Source organism: Bos indicus, chromosome 5 (genome assembly GCF_029378745.1).
Source record: "Bos indicus isolate NIAB-ARS_2022 breed Sahiwal x Tharparkar chromosome 5, NIAB-ARS_B.indTharparkar_mat_pri_1.0, whole genome shotgun sequence".
Taxonomy (NCBI): domain Eukaryota; kingdom Metazoa; phylum Chordata; class Mammalia; order Artiodactyla; family Bovidae; genus Bos; species Bos indicus.
This window is the reverse complement of record NC_091764.1, coordinates 58,629,427-58,646,897: the sequence shown is the minus strand read 5'-3', so window position 1 is coordinate 58,646,897 and position 17,471 is coordinate 58,629,427. Positions and strand designations below refer to the sequence as shown.

General features: G+C 33.6%; 1 protein-coding gene across 1 annotated transcript; it reads right to left on the bottom strand.

The window, feature by feature from the left end:
- Positions 1–3,641: 3,641 nt before the first annotated feature.
- Positions 3,642–4,580, bottom strand: LOC109558749 (olfactory receptor 6C1-like). Its single transcript, XM_019960080.2, has one exon. The coding sequence runs from the start codon at positions 4,578–4,580 to the stop codon at positions 3,642–3,644; it is 939 nt and encodes a 312-aa protein (XP_019815639.2).
- Between the last annotated feature and the right edge of the window lie 12,891 nt (positions 4,581–17,471).

Sequence of the window (17,471 nt, the reverse complement as noted above, 5' to 3'; positions counted from 1 at the left end):
TAGAAAGACAAATACTGTATAATCTCATTTTTTTGTGGAATTAAGAAACAAAAATAAAACACAGAAGTCAACCTCATAGAGAAAGAGATTATATTTGTGGTTACCAGAAAAGGGAGGACAGAGGCAAATGAAGAACATGATGCTAACACTGCTGTAAGGTATATTTCAAAGTTGTTAAGAGAGTAGTCCTAAGAGTTTTCATCAAAAAGGAAAAAACATGTTTTGTATCTATATGAGATGGATGTTCACTATACTTATGTAGTAATCATTTTGCAATGTATGTAAGTCATTATACTGAATGTCATAAACTTGCCATCCAGTGTGGCATATCAACTGTATCTCAATAAAACTATAAAACATTAAATATAAAAATCCCATTAAAAGTAGAGCACTGTAAACTCAAACAAGTGGAGGGTATTTGAAAAAACTAAGGTGGAAATTAATAAAATAGAAAAATATTTGAGAAATCATCAAGATTAATGAAGGCATGCCAATAATGTGGCATTGGTATAAGAATAAACAAATACATCAGCAGAGAGAATAAACAGTGAAGGAATAATATATACAAGTATGGTAAAATGAGGCATGACAAAGCAGTACAGATAGAGTAACATTTTCAAAAATCCTGGGCTGTAAGAAATATTTCAGATTTTTATTTTGTTTTTTTTTGTTTGTTTGTTTATTCCTGGTAAACTTGTGAAAATCAATCTCAAAATTCAGGTAAGATAAGTAAACTTTTAATATGCATATCGGTCAGTTCAATTCAGTCACTCAGTCATGTCCGACTCTTTGCGACCCCATGAATCACAGCACGCCAGGCCTCCCTGTCCATCACCAACCCCCGAAGTTCACTCAGACTCCCATCCATCGAACAGTGATGCCATCCAGCCATCTCATCCTCTGTCGTCCCCTTCTCCTCCTGCCCCCAATTCCTCCCAGCATCAGAGTCTTTTCCAATGAGTCAACACTTTGCACGGGGTGGCCAAAGTACTGGAGTTTCAGCTTTAGCATCAGTCCTTCCAAGAAATCCCAGGGCTGATCTCTTTCAGAATGGACTGGTTGGATTTCCTTGCAGTCCAAGGGACTCTCAAGAGTCTTCTCCAACACCGCAGCTCAAAAGCATCAATTCTTAGGCACTCAGCCTTCTTCACAGTCCAACTCTCACATCCATACATGACCACTGAAAAACCATAGCCTTGACTAGACGGAACTTTGTTGGCAAAGTAATGTCTCTGCTTTTCAATATGCTATGTAGGTTGGTCATAACTTTTCTTCCAAGGACTAAGCGTCTTTTAATTTCATGGCTGCAGTCACCATCTGCAGTGATTTTGGAGCCCCCAAAAACAAAGTCTGACACCGTTTCCACTGTTTCCCCATCTATTTCCCATGAAGTGATGGGACCAGATACCATGATCTTCGTTTTCTGAATGCTGAGATCTAAGCCAACTTTTTCACTCTCCTCTTTCACTTTCATCAAGAGGCTTTTTAGTTCCTCTTCACTTTCTGCCATAAGGATGGTGTCATCTGCATATCTGAGGTTATTTATATTTCTCCCAGCAATCTTGATTCCAGCTTGTGCTTCTTCCAGCCCAGCGTTTCTCATGATGTACTCTGCATAGAAGTTAAATAAGCAGGGTGACAATATACAGCCTTGACATACTCCTTTTCCTATTTAGAACCAGTCTGTTTTTCCATGTCCAGTTCTAACTGTTGCTTCCTGACCTGCATATAGATTTCTCAAAAGGCTGATCAGGTGGGCTGGTATTCTGATCTCTTTCAGAATTTTCCACAGTTTATTGTGATCCACACAGTCAAAGGCTTTGGCATAGTCAATAAAGCAAAAATAGATGTTTTTTTAGAACTCTCTTGCTTTTTCCATGGTCCAGCGGATGTTGGCGATTTGATCTCTGGTTCCTCTGACTTTTCTAAAACCAGCTTGAACATCTGGAATTTCACTCAGGTATCAAAACCCACATTATCAATCAATTCTAAACCTCAGTATTTTCAAATATTTCCAGTTAACTATAGAAATTATTGTTTCAATAAAAAGGTAGGAAATAGTAACTTCATGACTCCCTCCAAACTGGAAAACTTCAGTATTTTTTAAAGTTGTCTTCTTTGTTTTTCAGCATAGTATGGATCTAAGTCTCTCAACTGAGTATAATACATGCATATCAAGAAGAGTTTAACTCAATGAATTACAATTACAGACTATCTAGAAAAATGATTAGAAAATGCAAGATGAGTTTGCATAAAATTCAATATTATTTGAAATTTTGACTTCATGGAAAAGTAAAAAAAAAAAAAAAAAAAAACAACTTTAGTGCCAGAGTTGCAAGATCTTGCATAATCATCTTTTAATTTCTAATCAATACATTTTAAATACATTGTACATTATAATGCTTAAAACAGAGTGAAAATACAAATTTTTAACAAAAGAAAATCTCAAATTCATACACAGTAAAAGTTTGCCATTTAGCATTTTATCCCTATTAATTGTTTGCCATTTAATTAGGTAATTGGATGCATTATGTGTGTACAATATTAACTCAAAATAACTACTAATATGAGAAAGTTGTAAAAACTGTCAGCTATTGATTATTTACCAAAAACAGCTTGACATCAAGCATTAAATATACAACTGACTATTGCAAATGCAGTCATATATGGTTTCCAATAATATTTAATTCTTCAGTCTTTTACTATAAATCATTGTTATATGTGTTAATTAAACAGTTCCCCCAGAGGGACAATTTCACAGTTTTCTTGAAAGTATATATTTATAATTGTTCTCAAATTGATAAATTATATGGCAGAGAGATTTTAAGTTGCATAATGAGAAAAGTTTTTGATTTCTCAAGAAACTATAATTCCATTACTTTTTTAGTTGTGCTATTTTTCCTGTAATTACTGAGTAAGCCATAGTATGGAGAGAATAATATGTGTAATACTCTAATAAGATGGTCATGTTATGCTCATGGTCTTATATAGTAAATTAAAAATAGTGTTTAACACGATTTATCATTTCCTGAATTTCTAGAAAGAATGAAATCATGAAACACAGGTCTCTCTTGAATATTCTTGCTCTGCCTCTTTCTGTCTGAATTTAATTTCCTAAGAAATATTGTGGAAGAAATGGAATTTTAAAAGTTTCAAAGAAGGAAATGACAGTTTCATAGTTACTGAGTGGAACACATGCATGCAATTGCACAGTCATGCCAGATCTTTGTGACATCATGGACCATAGCCCATCAGGATCCCCTGTTTATAGACTTTTCCAGGCAAGAATACTGGAGTGTGCCATTTCCTACTGTAGAGGATCTTATGCACCCAGGGATTCAACCTGTGTCTCTTGTGTATCCTGCATTAGCAGGTGGATTCTTTACCCCTAGTACCAACTGGAAAGTACAGAATGAAAAGCTGAGCCCAAAGGAAGGGAAGTGCATGAGAGAAGGATGGGAATTTGAATAGAAAAAAAATGTATACAATATGCTTGTGACATTGCTGTCAATGAAAGTATGAGTAATGAAAAAATAGCTCTATGGAGACAATGTGAAAATTAATAGATTTTGAAAAGTTCTGAGTTTTATTTAATTGCATTTAATTATGCCTCCAATTTATGAAATAGGACTTTTATTTTTTCATTTCCTTGAGAAAAGTACATTCTTCCTTGCCATGTCTATGAAGGCTCGCTTGACTTGCTGATTCCTCAAGGTATAGATAAATGGGTTTAGCATGGGGGCAACTGAGGTATTTAGCACAGCTACTCCCTTACTCAAAGAGACCCTGTCCTTTGCTGATGGATTCATGTACATGAAAATGCAGCTGCCATAAGAGATGGAGATGACAATCATGTGGGAAGAACACGTGGAAAAGGCCTTTGTCCTCTGAGTGGTAGAAGGGATCCTCAAAATTGTTCTGATGATATATGTGTAGGACAGAATTATTAATGCCAAAGTAAACATCAGAGTAAACACAGCACAAGAAAACACCATTATCTCTAGGAATTTGGTGTCTGAACAAGAAAGTTGTAAAAGGGGGGAAAAATCACAGGTGTAATGGTCGATAGCATTGGACTTGCAATAATCAAGCTGTAGGGAGAACATGAGTAATGGAAATGTGATTAAGAATGAAGCCAGCCAAGAAGCCAAGACAAGCAGTGTGCACACTCTATGATTCATGATGGTCATGTAATGCAGCGGTTTGCAGATAGCAATGTAGCGGTCATAGGACATGGCAGCCAGAAGATAAAACTCAGTGACTCCCAAGAGAATGAAAAAAAATAACTGAGCCATACAGTCATTATAAGAAATGGTTTTATCTCCTGTAATAATGGTGGCCAGAAACCTGGGTATAGTGACAGTTGTGAATGAAACTTCCAATATGGAGAAACTTCTGAGGAAGAAATACATGGGGGTCTGGAGGTGGACATCCAGCAGCGTCAGGATGATAATGGTCAGGTTCCCAGTGATGCTGAGCATGTAGGTGATGAGTAGAAAGACAAAGATCACAACCTGAAGTTGTGGGTCATCTGACAATCCCAGGAGGATAAAATCTGTTATTTCCGTGTAGTTTTTCATTTTCTTCTTCTTCTGAGTAACTTTCAAGAGAAAACCGAAACCGAAGAACTTAAAGAAAAGAGAATTATACATGGACTACACTGGAATTTATTTCTGAATGTGTTATGCCATACTGATTTAACTTGGGAGATCTTTGAAACAACTTAATGCAAATAGAGAACTCCCTTTAAAAGAATTTCTTACTATATGCCACTGTGTGTGTTTTCCATAGAATGGTTCTTTTAAAATCTCCATTTTACTGATTGGAACTATGCTAAAAATACTTCTAAAAATTTTATCCAAATCACACCCTCTAAATGGGAAGAGCAGGAATTTTAACCTAGGCTTTTCAAAGTGTTTGAAATAGTAGAAAAGAAATGCTACCTGTTGACTTTTTAAAAATCCTTCCCTAAAAGTTTTCTTTCCCATCAAGAATCTTGTCTTTTATTCAAACCTGGTAAAATTATATTATTTCTTTTTTTTCTTTTCATTTTTTATTATTTATTTTCCCTCTTTCCTTTGTATACTCATTTATTTTTTTGTAATTTTATTATTTTTTCCATCTTTTTTTTTACTTTACAATATTGTACAATACAGGCAAAACCAATACAATATTGTAAAGTATATTATTTCTTAATCTTTCACCTAGTTTTTTATTGTTATTTGCTAGTTAACATATAGAAAATTCAAAAATGTCAGGAAAAAGATCACTTAGCTGGATCTGTCTCCCAAATGAAAGTCATTGGACTTAAATCTTCAACAATGGAAACAATTGCTAAGATTTCACTCTGACTCACATTTACCTCCCAAGCTCCTACTCCTTATCTGAAGCCACATCTAATGGATGCATTGTCATGACCTCCTCAGATATTAAAGCAGTGGTCCCCAACCTCTGAGATCTAATGTCTGATGATCCAAGGTAGAGTTGATGTGATAATAAAAGAGATGAAGTACACAATACATGTAATGCACTTGAATCATCCTGAAACCACACCCTTGCCCTCAGTCCATGGAATAATTTTCTCCCATGTAAACTGTCTTTAGTGCTGAAATGTTTGAGGGCCACTGTAAAGAGTCCAGAGTTCAGAGAAGGCAGAGTACATGTTTAGTAGACTGGATCTGTGTCATGGGCTAAGAAGACCAAACTGTGTGAAAAATCTAAAATAAAGCATAAAAAAAACCCATCTTCCTGAAAAGATTTTTTTTGTTCAAAATGTCTCCTATCTAAATGATGCTATTGTTCTCTCTCCCTCTCTGTCACTTTAAATGTGTGTGTGTGTGTGTGTGTGTGTGTGTTTATCATTCTACTGCATGTTATACTTTTAGATTTTTCCTTTTATCTACATTAATATTCCTTAATAGAAGGTCTATTTTGCTAGTACTTTGGAGTAATCCAAGAAATAGTAAGGAAATGCCATTATTTTTGTCTTCCTTATTACGGTAATGATAACATACCTTCATTTTAAAAGGAAGCTAAGAGTTCTCTCAGTAAATAGAGTTTTTCCCCTAGGCCTGTGGAATTTAGGATAACAAGCTTCATATTCCTTTCAATCCTTTTGTCCTTTTTTAAAATGAATTTTAAAAATTCATTTTTTTAAATGAATATCTCATTGTCAAATCAGTCTTGTAGCTCACTGAATGTGAAAATCAACTTCTATAAACATATATCCTCAAGGCAATTTTCACCCTCAGCATTGCTAAACAGTGTTCCAATTCTCTATCTTTCCCTCTTACTTGACGATCATTTTCTGTGGTATGTTTATATGCTAGGTTATTTTGTCATAGAAGAGAACAGAATATTGGTGGTAATTTGATATCTTGGGTAAATTTTGAGTTTAAAACAACCTGAACTTTTTCTGGAATGATCCACTTCACTCTTAACTGTGCTTGCTGACATCTAAGATCATGTAAGAACTTTATCCTGACTGCAGTAAAAACAAAAACCCATAAGAAGAATTAATTTAGATTATTTTCAGATTATTGCTTTAAGACTGCCTTCAAATAGTACTACAGTTAGTTCAGAATTCTGTCTCTGAGTCCTTTGGGGGGAAAAAATGTCCTTGCTTTTTTCTTAATGGAAAAAGGGAGTCAGATCAAGTCAATCAGATCAAAGCACCAACCAGCATGAATAGGAACAATGAAGGAAAACTGTAATCACCTAAATTACTCTCAAAATCTATAGGTTTTCATAGAGATGCTCTAATTCTTCCCTGATTGACTCAGTTTGTTAACTAGTATCTATATTTGAAGATAATTTTAACTCAAAAAAGAAAAGAAGTTATAATAATATGGCATCAGGACTTAATATATAACATGTGAGATTATTTGAGGTTTGCATTTCAAGAGAAATATATGAAAAATACAGCTTTTTCTGAGTTTTAGCTTTGTTTTTTGTTTCTCCACTGGAAAGATGGGGATAATATTTCAGGGAATAATTGTGAGGGCTAATTTACGTTATAAGTAAAATTCAACTATACAAAGCTTTTAAAGCATGTACTCCACATAGAAAATATTGCTCTTTATTATTTCCTAAAAGTGAAATCAGTTATCATATTTGAGGAAAAGGGTCCCGCTTGGAAACAAGAATATTCATTTCAAGGAAACTCATTTGAGAGACAATGCTGATTTATGCATATATCTCATTGACTCATTGCGATTCTTATGTTACTTTTGAAGAAACTGAGCATGAAACTTTAAGTAACATAATGAAGATAATACTACTAGTTAATGCACAAATTGGAACTCTAAGCTCTTTTTTCTGAAACTGAAGCATGTGCTACTTATTAAATCTATATTCAACTAGGGGGACCAAATTCAGAAAGTGGTTTTCTGAAAACTAATAAAGAACTAAATTAGTAGGACAAACAGGGAGTGTAAACATGTTCACTTTTCATAATCCTGGACATATACTGAAAGAAATGCAACCCCAAAATATTCTACTCAACTGGATGATAGGTTAAGCCAAGAATGACTGAATCAACACTAATCAAAAGAATGCTTTATATGCCTTTAACATTGCAAACTTACTTCTTCTTGTCATACAAATGCATCACATGAGCCGGTTTCAATTATTAAAAATTTACTGGCAACCATTTCAGTTTTAGGTTAAGCAATCCAGTACTTCTAAGAGTCGTTCTTTCTCAACACATTGGAGTTATCTTATTTCTCTAGATAGTATTTTTAATACATCTTCCATTGTAGCCATGGGAGCAAAAATAGTGAAGAGAATCAAGATATGGAGTTACTGTGGTCCTTTCTGGTTAGGATTTTTATGTGGATTTTAACCTGCATGAGCCGCATGTTGTTTAATCCACCACATGGGCAAGGCTCTTGGGAAATACTCTAATGACTCAAATGTGCCAACAAGGGCCAAGAAGAAAATGTTCCAAGGATTATAAATATGCTATCAACATTTGTACCACTATTGAGACAGAAAACTTGGAAGACTATGTCCAAACTGCTAGAAAAGTATGAGAGATAGGATAGAAGTAATGGAATATTTTGCATTTTCTCTATATGAAAATATCTAAACCTGAAAATTTTTGGAAAATATTTCTTGAATTTTCTAAGGCAGGATTCCTCTGAAGAATAGGCTTTTTTACTTCTTGTTTGCTGAAATACTGGGAACGTATCTCATATCTAAATGTTATACTTTCTTTTCTCATATAATAAAATGTCTCCATAAAATAACTTTGAAAAGGGGCAATTCTCCAAGAAGACCTAAAAATTCCTAATGACTATTCTTAATTCTTAACAACGGATAAAATATGTCATGCATAAATTAACAGAATGACTAAAAGATAGATGAATGCACTATAACAGTCGGAGACATCAATACCTATCTATCAGAAAGAAACATATCCAGCAGGTAGAAAATCAGTAAGGACATAAAGGAACTCAAGAAGGTCATCAACCAACCAGTTAAAACTCACACCTATACAATACTTCATCCAGTAACAGGAAAATCTACGTTCTTCTCAAGCTTCATACAGAATTATTGTCAAGACATTTTGGACCATCAAATGCATAAGTGAATTTAAAAATGAGAAATAATAAAGCAGAAGTTTCTATGAAAATCTTCATCAAACTTTCCATTTTCAATTAAATGCCTTTAGGAATTACTATTTTAATCAACTTAAGGAAGTTATGATTGACTGACATAAAAATAAGTGTGATGTTTTGAACCATTAGTAATATTTCTCTTTGTTTAATTTCAGTTGTAATTTTCTCAGAGAAAAAGGAAATTCATGTGCTTGCATTAACCTAAGACCTATTAGCTATAATTTCTGTATTTTACAAATTCTTCAAAAATATGTATTAAATGTCTTAATAGAAATAGGTGGATATATAAATGAAAATCCAAATATAGTATATATGCAGAAATAGCATCAGCTATCCCATCAATCTCCAGTTGGAAGATATATGTACGTGTGTGTGGTGTGTTTGTGTACTTTTTCCTTCATCACTCTAAGAGGTTAGTTGCAGTAACATCACTCATTGGAAATCCCTCCTTTCGAATATTTATTGAAAGATAAATGAACCAAAATGTATATTGTATGTCAATGTCAATTAGTTTATAGAATTATCTTTTTTTATTTTTATTTTTTTTTACAGTCTGCCTTTCTTGATTATTCATTTTAAATAATCAGTGTGTATATGTCAATCCTAAAATCCCAGTCAATCCCTCCCACTGACATCATTTCCATCTGGGATGGTAAATTCATTCTCTATTTAGTATGTCTTATAAAACTATGCAGCATTTTGTAAGAAAAAATACAGTTTTTGAACATTGAGTAATGTCCATACCACATTGAATAAGGTTACATAGTGATACATATGTAACCTGAGAGATTAAGAAAAAAAAAAAGGATGACAAGAAGTAGATAGATGGCAATAATCATTCCCTACTACTTCTGAATTAAATCTAGTATATATGTTGTATACAACCCAAATTCTCTGGGAAGGTCCTAGTTTTCAAAACTATGAGCCTAGGTCAGCACTTCATCCTCATACTGCTGGCTGCCAACACATGGATTTAATGTTACGAATTGGAGAAACCATCTGATACAGTTCTTCTCCTATCTCAGTATGAATAAAATACAATTTAAAAACAATGAAGAGAAACTCTTCACAGACGCATAAACTATGATTTCAAGGGGAATTTTTTTTCACCCATTGATGTAGTATTACAATCTTTGAGACACTTATTCTAAATTGAAAATGATCAATTACCCCACTTCAGTAATTGTCCTGATGCCTGAAAAAGTAACAATGCAGTGGCTTTTAGTATAAACTCAGTATCAATAAAACGCTTGATTTCTGGAATTAACATTGCATTTCTAGATAACTGAGCATAGAAACACAGAATCAATGAAAATACAATTACTTATTTGAAAAACCAGGGTTAGAGGCGATGGACCATATAGCTTTTGCCACAGTTGCAAATATCACACTACATCTAAATTATTTTTTTTAAAACGATGCTGGATGCTTGGGGCTGGTGCACTGGGACGACCCAGAGGGATGGTATGGGGAGGGAGGAGGGAGGAGGGTTCAGGATGGGGAACACATGTATAATTTTTTTTTAATTAAAAAAAGAAAAAAAATGAAAAAAAAAAAGGAAAAGCAAAATAACCAGAAAATGTCTGGCTATAAACTGTTATACAAAAAATTGAATAAAAATACTGAGTATCAGAATTTTAGCCCAAATATGAAGAAACACTTTTGTTGTTTTGTTGTTGTGCTTGTTAAACCTAGACACATAAATTTATTAAGAAAATAGTCTTAGGCATTGACAATACATGTGAGACTACATTAGTTGTTGTTGTTATAAGGGTGAGGAAGTTATGATCTCAGCAAACATATTCTCTAGCTAAGTACTAACATAGTGGCAAGTTTTGCTGTTTGTGGGAACACAGAAGTAGGTATATAGGATCAGACACCTAGCAGAATTGCACAAAACTTTTCAGAGGACGTTTTACTTCAACTGAAAATCAATTATTAGATCTACTCAGTTAAATTGCTGAATATAGGACAGAGTATATAAGTACTTACAATAAAACCATGCACAAATTGGGTGGTTAATAAACGGAATCTGTGAGTACACAGGAAGGGTGATGAAAGTGACAAACCATGTGGATGATCATGACCTGTGATTTAGTCACACTGAAACCAACATGAATGGTTTGGTAGTAGGTTCAGTACAGATGTAGATATGCTTGGTGTTCAAGCCAATATATTAAGTCAGAAAAAATCCATTAGTAGAAGCAGAAACATGTGTTTATTAGCTGAAGAATGTTATATAAAATTGTAGCAATTGTGGAGAAAAAAGGGAGAGGTATGTAATCAGAAATGAAGAGGATTTAAATATGTCCAAGCAATCAAAACAAACAGATAATACAGAAAAATCACATGTGTAATTTTAAAGTTCCTTTATCAAAGCACTTCTTTTAAAAATATAATAAAATTGTGTTTAAAATCCTGTATGCTGCACAACAGTTTGCACAATGATACTATTGTTCATGGAAGAAAACACATTTATCCACAGCAGGAAAGAAGAATGAACAAAAAAAGAGAAAAAACTCGGAGATTCCACATTCTGGTCAAGACTCTAGAGGGAGTCCAAACTGCAAATCATGTGCTAGTATTTTTGGGGCTTCCCAGGTGGTTCAGTGGGTAAAGAATACCCCTACAATGCAGAAGACTCAGGAGGGGCAAGTTCGATCCCTGGGTCAGGAAGATCCCCTGGAGGAGGGCCTAGCAACCCACTCTAGTATTCTTGCCTGGAGAATCCCATGGGCAGAGAAGTCTGGTGGGCAAAAGTCCCTAGGGTCGCAAAGAGTTGGACACAACTGAAGAGACTGAGCATTCACGTTTTAGCATTTTGACAAGAATGGAATTGTTAACCAAATGCACACTTTAATGATGTGTTGTTTCTTTCACTTAACTCTGAATATGGAAAATTTAGGGGAGTCAAATGACATTTTCCTACTCATGAAATTACACTACTTTAGCAATGTATTCAATCATATGCATATTGTCATTGTTTTTTAGTAGCAAAGTTCTGTCCGACTCTTTTGTAATCCCATGGATTGTAGTCCACCAGGTTCCTCAGTCCATGGGATTTCCCAGGCAAGAATCTTGGAGGGTGCTGCCATTTCCTTCTATAGGGGATCTTCCCCACTCAGGCATTAAACCTCTGTCTCTTGTATCTCATGCATTGGTAGGTGGATATTTTTACCACTGAGACACCAGGTAAGCCAATCATATGCATATTATGATTTAAAATATAATATGAAATTGACTGCAAGGAGATCCAACCAGTCCATTCTGAAGGAGATCAGCCCTGGGATTTCTTTGGAAGGAATGATGCTAAAGCTGAAACTCCAGTACTTTGGCCACCTCATGCGAAGAGTTGACTCATTGGAAGAGACTCTGATGCTGGGAGGGATTGGGGTCAGGAGGAGAAGGGGACAACAGAGGATTAGATGGCTGGATGGCATCACCAACTCGATGGATGTGAGTCTGAGTGAACTCCGGGAGTTGGTGATGGACAGGGAGGCCTGGCATGCTGCGATTCATGGGGTCGCAAAGAGTCGGACATGACTGAGCGACTGATCTGATCTGATCTGATCTGATGAAATTGTAATGAAGATAGAGCTGATTAAATTAGTATTTATACAGACAATATGTTCTACATAATAATCTCTGAATAACTGTGAATACTGTTTGGAAAAAAGTCATCAATGATGAAAAACTACCATAGCAACCTTTATTCTGCTGGGATTGACAGATGACCCTCCACTGAAGGTTCTGATTTTTATCTTTTTATCTCTCTTATACATGCTGAGTGTCACTGGGAATCTGACCATCATCACATTCATCTTTGTGGATTCCCACAAAATTTTTTTTAACAAAATTTCTACTTCCTAGAGATCTCATTAACAACTGCCTGTATTCCCAGATATTTATATATCATTACAACTGGTGACAATGTCATTATCTACAATGCCTGTGCCAGCCAAGTGTTTTTACTGACCTCTTTGCAATAATAGATTTTTTTTCTCCTGGCTACCATGTCTTATGACTGCTATGTGGCCATCTGCAAACCCCTGCATTAAGTGACCATCATGAGCAGCAAAGTCTGCCAGAGACTTGTTTTTTCCTCTTGGTTGGTTGGACTGTTGGTCATAACCTCCCCACTTAGTCTGGGGCTAAATCTGAAATTCCATGATTCCAATGTCATTGATCATTTTCTCTGCAGTCCTTCTCCCCTCCTGTAGATATTCTGTTTAGACACATGGTTCATGGAACAAATTGTTTTAATCTGTGCGGTGCTGACCCTCATTTTGACTCTTAAATATGTAGTTTTATCCTATACTTATACTGTGAAGACAATTTTAGGATTCCCTTCAGCCCAGCAAAGAAGAAAGACTTCTTCCACCTGTTCTTCTCACATGATTGTGGTTTCCACCACATATGGCACATGCATTTTCATCTATATGAATCCTAGAGCCAAGGAAGAAGTGCCTATTAATAGAGTGGTTTCACTACTCATGTCTTCCATTTCACCTATGTTAAATCCATTTATTTATGCACTGAGAAATAAGCAAGTGAAAAAATCCTTCAATGACTTGATCAAATGAATTGCATCATTATTAAAGAAGTAAAATAAAAGAGCAGTCAATAAATAAAGTGATTTATTTATTAAATCAGTACCACTGATTGCTGTACTCAAATATGGATAAAATTCTACAAAAATTCCAGTGAGAACTGAAATTGTGTGATAAGATATTGAATAGAATGAATGAGGGCATGATGTAAAAGTACAATGAACCACTGAGAAAGATAGTTGTAACATTTCTAATGTCCTAGGATAACACAGTAAAAACAAAAATGTGTTGAATAATATCTCTCAAAATTTTTTTTTAATATTGATAAAAGAGAAGGTTAAAATGTGAACAAATATAATGCATCAAAGGCACAAAATAATCACTAAGGAAGATAAATAATCCCATTTATGACCCATGAAAGGAAAACCCCATTTATGACCCAGGAAAGGAAAAAATGAACAATGGAAAGGACAAGCTATTGGATTATGAATTAGAGGCTGGAGTTTAAAAGCCCATTTGGTGGCGGGAGTTGAAGAGTCAGAATCCAAATGGTGAAAATACTTAACAGTGACAGAGCAGCATAAAGTCAAGACTTCAAAATTGTGATTTAAGAGGAAAACATTGGCCTCCCACGTAAAAAGACAGCAATTTTCTCTAAGAAATTTTTCTGTCTCTTCTTGAGTTATGAGCTACAAATGAAGACATGGAGACCATTATTATGTTTCTCTTTCTATCTGAGAAAGACTTTACAGCCCAAATTTTATATATATATATATATATATATATATATATATATAAAGCTACTAATACTATATACAAAAAATGCAGTAGTGAATTCAATGCATGCAGTGAGATAGAGACACTTCATAAGAATTCATAGAAATCATATAAGAGCTACCCTAAGAAGAAATCAAATAATTCTTCAAACATAAATTATTCATTATTAAAAAAACAAATGAAACAAAAATAACTTTTTACTGCTCATTATAAAATTTAGATTAGAATACTTAGCTATTCTAATTGCAAATTAGAATAACTTCACAGATGTACTATAGCAACACCACAACAAAAAAAAATACGTGAAGATATAGTGCTAATGAACAAAGTTTTAGCAAGCCAGAATTTAAAAAATTAATTCAAGGTATGGAAGACCAATCTATCAGTCTCTATAAAACATTTAAGAAGGCAAATAAAATGCATGTTTAAGGAGATAAAAGGACCAGATTACTTTAAAACTAACCATGGTAAATCACTAGATAAACTTGTTATGATTTCAATTATACAAACAATATCTCTCCATATTTAATTTTATGAAAATGTCTTTATATTTGACAAAATATGATTATGAAGTTATAAGCTATAAAATTCACTGATGAACATAGGTAGGCTATTTCAGATAGAACCAAAAAATAGTCCAAATTATACTATGATCAAGGTGTATTTCCATAATACAAGAGTAGAGATAGATAAGAGATAATAGAGATATAAAGATATGTATACAGAAATAGAAATATATATCAATACATACACACATATATATGAAATATAGACCAATTTTGCTATAACAACAAAATAAAGAAAGAACATTATATTTAGATTTTGATTAATTGATCAAATGATCACTGGATACAAATCAATAATCTCTCCTGCTTCTGCTGCTGCTAAGTCACTTCAGTTGTGTCCAACTCCGTGCGACACTGTAGACTGTAGCGCACCAGGCACCCCCTTCCCTGGGATTCTCCACGCAAAACGCTGGAGTGGGTTGCCATTTCCTTCTCCAATGCATGAAAGTGAAAGGTGAAAGTGAAGTCACTCAGCCATGTCCGACTCTTAGCGACCCCACGGACTGCAGCCCACCTGGCTCCTCCGTCCATGAGATTTTCCAGGCAAGAGTACTGGAGTTGGGGTGACATTAATCTCTCCTATTACACTTAAAGTAAAATGAGAATATAATTAACTACCAAAATAAAATAATTTCTAAAGAAATAAAAGTTACATACTTTTACTGTGCACTCATCTTAATTAAAATCAAGAACAAATGAGAATAAAGAAACAAGTGAGGGATGCTCACCTTCATCCCTGATAATCAGAATTTCATTGCCAGCTTGAAAATGCCATAATATAAGTAATAAAATAGTTGGAATTATTAGAATATAAGTTATGAAACTACTGTAGTTAGAAATTATGAAAACCATGTTTTTTCAAGTGTTTACCTGTTTGAGAAGTGAATATACCTTAATGTAATTTCCATTTTTACATTTTACATGTTTTATTCACTACTTTTTCATTAAAGTACATAAAATAAAGACATATATTTAATTAGAATTGATGAAATCTAATTGAAAACTTACAAACATAGTAAGAACATTTAGTTATTTGGATGAAGAAAGGATGAATGCAATCAAAAAGTTAGTTTCGACAACATTTATAGCAGCAATAAGCTCCTCCATCAAAGCAATCAATCTGACTGCTAAAGAATAGATTCTATCAGGGATTCTATGTGTTACAAAATAAAATACTAATTTTCCCACTCAGTAGACAAATTTAACACAACTCTAGTTGGAATCAACTTTTTAAAAATTTTTCAATTGCAAAAATTATCTCAGTATGAAACAGTTAAATCTCATGAATGTGGAGCACATAAATGAAAAATGATTATTAGTGAATAGAAACTTACTTTAAATAGTATCAAACATATTATAGATCAGTAAAGCCAAATTAATATGGTACTTGCATTAAAAAAGATAAAACATTCAGTAGAACATTTGAGAGCATGAAAGTATACACTAAAAAGTAGCCTTTATTTTTATATAAAGTTTTACTTTACTTGTTAAATAAAAGTGGGATGTTTTCAGTTCATTAAGAAAATCATTGTTTATATAATAATTGCTTCAGTCACAAGAAAAGCTCAAATGAAAAATTTATTTTTTATCCATACAAACGGGTTGCATTCTAAATAATTTAAAATTTTAAGTGTGAAAATAATCCATGAAAACAAGACAAAACAAAGCAGCAGTAACTGTTTCAGGTAATGAATGCTAATGAGCTTCATTGTGGTGGCTATTTCTCAATGTATATTTATAAGAAACTATCAGATTTTATACCTTATACATACATGTATATTTTCATTCGTACCTCAGTAAAGGTGAAAAAATATGTTTTAGAGAAATGAAAGAATGAATACGTACTATATGATTCCATTTATACAATATTTTATAAAATGCAAACTAATCTATAATGATTATGATTTTTATATAATTTTATAAACTTTTACTTTATAATGATAGAGATGCATAGATATTTGAGAGCAGCAACAGGGATGGGTAGGATAGAGAGAGTAAACAGGAGCACAATGAAACTGGAAAATGAAGGATTAGCATGATGGGCTGATCTTGGGAGTACACATATGTCAGATATCAAATTGTACACTTTAAATAGTGAAGTTTATTGTATGTCAATTATATCTCAATAATGTAGTTAAAAGTTAAAGAGCAAAAAACACTTGATAGCCTTGACTGTATAAAACTATACCAGAGGGATGGTATGGGGAGGGAGGCGGGACGGGGGTTCAGGCCTGGGAACATGTGTACACCCGTGGCAGATTCATGTTGATGTATGTCGAAACCAATACAATATTGTAAAGTAATTAGCCTCCAATTAAAATAAATAAATTTAAATTAAAAAACTATGAACTATAAGGCAAAACTTAATATCAACATTTAAAGACTCAAAATTTGAAATACATATATAATAAATATAAAAGAATAAGACATGAATCAGTATAAAAATTAATTTACCAAATCTAATCATGGTGGCAAATATTTGCTATAAACTGATCTCATGATTTCTATAATATTATATAAATTTTCTAAAATCAAAATATTTTTATTGAGAAATTTCACTTCTATAAATTATTCTCACACATTAAAATACATTTGCAAGAGCATCCTTTTGATAGAATAATTAGCAACTTTGGACAATAAAAATAATTTTATGCTTAGTTCACGTATTGTTTTAAAACTGGCCAAAATTGCCATTGAGATGACATTACATTGCACCAAAAAAAAAAATTTGATACTCTGAGGTAAACAAGTTATGTTTAAATATATAAAATTGTGTTATTGTTTTCATGAAATACACATAACAAAATTTATCATTTTGACCGTTTTTAAGTGTAAAATTCAGTGGCATTAAATCCATTCATATTGCTGTGCATACATGCGTGATTCTCAGTTGCTCAGTCTAGTTCGACTCTTGGCGACCCCATGGACTGCAACCCATCAGGCTTCTTTGTCCATGG

Excerpts from the sequence above, each read along its gene's own strand:
- LOC109558749 (XM_019960080.2), bottom strand. The coding sequence starts at position 4,580 with ATGAAAAACTACACGGAAATAACAGATTTTATCCTCCTGGGATTGTCA.